Here is a 6,120-nt window from a genome sequence, read left to right on the forward strand (position 1 = left end):
GTAAGGGTCAAAATTATATTGAAAATAAATCCACTCCTCCCATGGAGAGGCTACCTACGTGACATTGGCGGAATAGTGAAAGACACAGAACAAGCCACTAATAAATAAAGAAGAAGAAGAAGAGAGTGTAGATTCTGTCACAAGTCTAATTAAAATCCCCCGTAACCAATGCGTCCCCTTGCTGGGCATATGAAATTCTATACTGGGAAGGTACAGAGGGTCTTCTCCCCCCATCCTCCGTCCAAAACAATTACTGTTAAATAAATAAAACTTAACCAAATCAAAAGACACATGACACAAATGAATTGTTGGCATTGTCCTTTGATCCGGAGTATTACTTGTAATTGTTTCAGGCAGAGAATGGGAATAGACCCCTTGGCCACAGCCAGAGGACCTAAAAACTGTTGAAGCATGGAATATCCTTCAGCTCTTTAATGCTGTTGGCCTTGGTTCCGAACTGTAGTTAATGGTAATAACAGTAGATTCGTTGGTTGGTGCACAAAACCCTGAAAGAAGCCACCTTGGTAACAATAATATTGTTCTTTCCACAACAGGTGTTATTTCCTATTATCTTCTCCTTAGACAGAAATTGCTAGGCTTTAAAGAAACCCTCCACAAGACCTTTTTTCTTTTGTTTTCACCTGAGAGTATACAATGGCGTGACATCTTTGACCATGATGCTCAGCAAAATACCTGATTACACCATCCATAGGACTGCTCTTCATTGGGAGTAAAACCCGTTCCATTATGAGACTACAACCCACCTGCAATCAGTCAACAAGGATAAAGTAGATTAAAAAAACTATGATTATTATTAATTAGAAATACTTTCTCATCATTTTTATTGGTAAAAACTTCAACATCAAAGTTTCTTTAACTTTCATATTTTTTTAATTGTTTCAGGTTGATGCAGTAAGAACACAACGTAAAAAAGACTTATTTGGAGAAAATTCAGAACTAGAAATATTTGAGCCAACATTTGACCCAATCCACCCCCAACGATACACCAATTCCATCGCAGACCCAATGAAACAAAGCTGTCACACATTGGAAGCTACAAAATTAATGGAGACACAACTTAAACAGCACCTTATTGGTCTCGTCCAGACTTTATTTGGTGATGATATACAACACAGATGGGTTGAAGCGTACTTCCCTTTCACTCACCCGTCTTGGGAATTAGAAATCTTCTACGAGGACAATTGGTTGGAGGTCCTAGGCTGTGGAATAACCCGTAATGAAATTTTAGCAAATGCTGGACCAAACAATTCAATTGCATATGCGTTTGGATTAGGATTGGAACGTCTTGCTATGGCATTGTACAAAATCCCAGACATAAGACTGATGTGGAGTTCGGATTCTGGGTTTATAAGTCAGTTTCAGAATAAAACAAATTATGATACAATAACATATAAGCCTGTTTCTGTGTACCCGCAGTGTGTGAATGATATATCGTTCTGGTTGCCACCGAATCTTACTATTGATTCATTTACTAGTAACGATTTCTATGATCTAGTCAGAGATATTGGTGGAGATATTATTGAGCAGGTCAGTATTCTACCAATTGAAACTAAATTTAAGTAACTTTTGAATATAAACTATTGCCATACTATAATAAGACAGGTAGTGTAACTTCATACAGTCATAGCAGCATGGCTTGTCTGTGTGCACATTCGCCGCGTGCCGTGTATGGAATACATTCGCATAATTTCGCGTGGCACAGAGCTGGGCGCACGTGCCACTTCGATTATAGAATGAAGCGTTCTCTCGGTGTTGAAAAAATAACATCAAATACTCAATACATCAAACAACAATAAACATGTCTACAGGCTTACCGCTTAAATGAGTCGGTTCCTGAGGTAGCTGCGGGGTGCGAGAGGAGTGACAGATTACGTAACACTTATGTCGAACTGCACACGATAATTTCAGCAAGATTTTTCTGACGATATTAAATAGCAAGTTAATTGAAAAAAGTGTCAAATTAGTCAATTGTTGTTATGTTTCATTGATAATTGAAATGAATAGACAAGCCATTTGGCACTTTTTTCAATCAACTTGTTATTGGATATTGTCTTGTTATTGTAAAAAAATCTTCTTGAAATTATCCCGTGTCCAGCGCGATATAACTATAACGTAAATTGTCACTCAGGAACCGACTCGGTTAAGGGATAGACCTTAGACATGTTTATTGTTGTTTGAACAAGAGTGCCTCAAACGGAAAATTGTTCAGCATTTTCTATTTCATAACCATAAACGAGATACTAATCCTTAATGCTATCAAAATATAAAAATGCTACCAAAGTATAAAAATACCAATATTTAACTACTACATTTATTGACAAAGGCATTTTTTTATAATAATAAATGACGGAACGAACAAATTGTGTGCCTGGTGGTAAGCTGCAAGCCCGTCCATAACATTTGCAACATTTATTTTTTTCAAATTATGTTTACAACCTGTAGGTACAACTAAAATAATAATGTGACAACCTTAGAATAATAACGCATAGAAACCTAGCCCGCACACGCTAAGTGAGGCAAATTGAAGCGCGCCCAATGGGCCTACACGAGCGGGCGGGCCTTCAGTGCTCAAGGTCAACTTGCACCGCGAACAGCTCCAGAATTTTAGCTAAAAACGACGAAATGTGCGGTAAATGAGTGTAAAAATACGTCAGACAAACATAAAATAGATACTAACATCACATTCCACAAGGAAGTAACGCGTTTCAACTTGTATTTTTATATAAATATTCACTAAAACCGAAAATTAACCTAATACTAAAACTAGCCTACATGAATTTGATTTTTGCCTCACTTGTGACAGTTCGTTTGATATGAAACTATCATTCTATGCGTTATTATTCTAAGGTGACAACCCTACACTCCGAAATTTAAAGAATTAATTACTTTTAACAAAAAAACATTACTGACCTCTTTGTGTCTATTTCAGGTGAAACTAAAAGACAAATTTGTCCACCCAAAGTCAAAGAAACATAGTCTCTGCTACACCATCATTTACAGACATCTTGAGAGAACGCTGACGCAGCGTGAAGTCAATGAGGTTCATAAACAAATTGAAAAAGCTGCCAGTCAAACTTTTAAAGTTGTTATAAGATAACTTAGCAGTTTTTAATTTAATTTATTATGTTGTTTAATTGTCGAATTTGTTTGCATAAATGGTTAGAGATTTTTTTGTCTGAGCTTTAATAAGGACTCGTTAAAAGATTTGTAAGGCTCAATTTATACTGGTGCGGAACGGAATGGAAGCGAATTTCTGTAAAGTTATTGTACGTAGCATAATGAACTTTATGGTCAATTGTGTAATGTACAAACTAGATACGAGCCAGAATGTTCCTCTGAATGCACGAACATTCTGGAGCATTCGCCGCAATATAAATTGAGCCTAAGTGTAGGTTGCGTGTGGTCATTCCGTTTAAACTTAATCTCTTTTACAGTTTGTGCGACTTCTTTAACATACCCAGGTAAATACGACATTCTCAACTAAATATTATATCTTGTATTTAGAAACTCAGCCATAGAGCGATGCCACACGGACGCTGCCGGTTCGTTGTTGCCTCGTCACAATGCTTTGATTTCAACGCACTGCAACGTAACGCTTCTTAAGGCGCTTTTTCGGAGGATTGTTTGTTTGGCAAAACCGCGTGATACTAATTCTTCTTCCGTTAACATATTTAATAATAATTACGATACGATAGCTTGTTTACCGCCAAACGAGCTGAACGGCACTAAATTGTCATGCACAAGCGAGCCCGCGCGAGCTATTAATGGTAGTTTTTGGTGGAAATGGACCGGCGAGATAACAATTCTCGTGTCACCTCGCTGGTGGAAAATCGCCTTTACACGGACCGCAACACCCCTCCCTGCTTCGTCTTGTATCATGCAGTTCCAATTTATATGTAGTACAAAGCAGCGCCACCGCTCAGGCGTCACAACGCCGACGCAACGCATCGTATGGCATTACTCTTATTCAATAATGACGAGTACAATGTCCCGGGGACGGAATCGAACCGATCGGGTTGTCTCGAAATCAGATGGGTTTCCGAGCGAGAAGATGAATTTCTTACTATATCTTTCTAATTTGTGAGTTAAATCAACTATTGTTCCGATTTGAAATGTTAAAAGTTTCCGATCGGCCAGTTGTGAATCGCAATTATGCGCCTCGGCTCTGAAGAGACGCTGTTTCCGATCGGGAGAGGCAATCAAAATCAAGCTGCTGGCCTTGGATACACTTGCCAGTGTTTATAGAAATGTCGCCCGTAAGCTAAAGAGATGGTGGTGGATAACTTACGTATGACAACTGCGTCATACGCAAACCATGCACTGGATGTTACATCATCTCGTCTGCAACCAGTACGTTTAGATTTGATTTTGTTCTTTGCACGAAAAAACTGTGAACGTAGTGTTATGCACTTAGGCTTCTACTTCTTTCCAAAGTAATATAAGCGCCTTGGCAATATCGATACTTTATTGCGATAATCACAATTCGCCGTGTCCCATAACAAATTATCATTCTGGTAAAGTTGTATCAGTAATAGTGGTTTCTTTTCCCCACACTACAGACATGTTGTGGGTCACTTTGCGCACACGACTACACTCTGCAACAATGAAAGCGGCATTGACGCGCAGCACGTGTTTTCGCTCTCGGAGCGGGACGTCACGTAAATACGTCGCAAAATATTGCAGAGACACGTAGATTCACTATTGCGCGTCGTGTTGGGGGATATTTTGCCCCCTAGTGTATCCAAACCTTAATTCGTCCAATACGCATTTATTGACATTTTATTTTATATATTATTTTCGAATAGAAATTAGTATTGTTTTCATTATGTAAAATATGCAATGTAATATGTGTATTGTTATGTACAGTTTATGACAAAAATATAATAAATAAAAGAACTCAAAGTTTGAAAAATTAACATTTATTATTTCAATAAACCTTGTAGTAAAAATACAACTAATGAGAAACTTTCTTCATAGACGTCTGTATACAGGTACCTAACACTTTAGTTTTTATTTCGTTAATTGAATAAGAAAAAATTTACTGACAAATTGTTTATGTTTATGTAACATATTACCCTCTTAAGTAAAGCTGAAATCTGTGATGACAATTTCACACATTGCTATAGCTACACCTATACTTTTAAAACACAAACTAAAAATACCTAGCAATTACATTGCTAAAGCTCTCTAATAAAATGTACAAATATATGTATACGATTGCCTTTGTGACTGTTGGATCCCCTGCTTAGTTCCATTATTGGGTCCAGTGGGATTGTATATTTATGCAATCGACCTAATAATAATGTGCCAAACCACCACACGAGTTGCCTGGTCTCACCCTAGGTGACCGTCAGGATGGCTGGTCGCTTGTGGCGTCTGGCACTGAGTGTGTATATTCAAGAATTGCTACCTTTTCTAAATAATTGCTACCTTTTGATATATTCTGAGAAATTTAAAAATATAATTGACCAGCCATTCTGATATCAGGATGGCTGGTCGCCACTTTGTTTAGTTCTCTGAGTAAACTAGTAATGCCATTTATGGGACGTTAGTGCAATTATTGGAGTTGCTTCTCTTTTATAATGAAAGAAGAAGATAGTTATGACTAAATGTAATATTTTTAGGCAAAAAATATGTTTTTTCAAATATTTCGACTTACACCACTTTTATAATGATCGACATATTTATTGAAACCACACCTGCATACAGACGAATTTAGGATACATTAAATGTAAATAATACTATATACATACTAATATCATAAAAGTATTGTGATGACTTAAATACTATGAAATCGAACACTCAGTACAAAAAACAACTTTTTATAACAATAAATTATTCTGAATTCCTAATGAATAACATAATATTATTAGGAAAAACAATTTTGAGCATAATTATAAATGCGCATAAAAATTTCTACGGAAAATTATGCGAATTTATTGTTATGAAATATTATTTAGTGAATTTATACAGATGCAAATATATACACAATAGTATAGATATTATACAAGCATATAATTATATACTCAATTAAATGTTTACTAAGCATATTACTCATGTTGGCACTTACAATGAGAGCGAAAAAACTACGGTTTTATA

General features: G+C 36.5%; 1 protein-coding gene across 2 annotated transcripts in view; it reads left to right on the forward strand.

Annotated features, from left to right (window-relative positions):
• Nucleotides 1-4,919, forward strand: part of LOC113230502 (probable phenylalanine--tRNA ligase, mitochondrial) — a 6,019-nt gene extending 1,100 nt beyond the window's left edge. The window contains exons 2-5 of one of the 2 annotated variants that reach the window (XM_026464476.1): nt 904-1,548; nt 2,951-3,061; nt 3,456-3,482; nt 4,581-4,919. In XM_026464476.1, coding sequence (XP_026320261.1) covers nt 904-1,548; nt 2,951-3,061; nt 3,456-3,473 — 774 coding nt within the window. In that variant the 3' untranslated portion in view covers nt 3,474-3,482; nt 4,581-4,919. Of the gene's footprint in view, nt 1-903; nt 1,549-2,950 lie in introns of both variants that reach the window. The other variant, XM_026464467.1, reaches the window with a different exon arrangement.
• The last annotated feature ends 1,201 nt before the right edge of the window (nt 4,920-6,120 follow it).

The sequence above is a fragment of the Hyposmocoma kahamanoa genome, unplaced genomic scaffold, assembly GCF_003589595.1.
Source record: "Hyposmocoma kahamanoa isolate Upper Pololo Valley unplaced genomic scaffold, ASM358959v1 101, whole genome shotgun sequence".
Classification (NCBI taxonomy): domain Eukaryota; kingdom Metazoa; phylum Arthropoda; class Insecta; order Lepidoptera; family Cosmopterigidae; genus Hyposmocoma; species Hyposmocoma kahamanoa.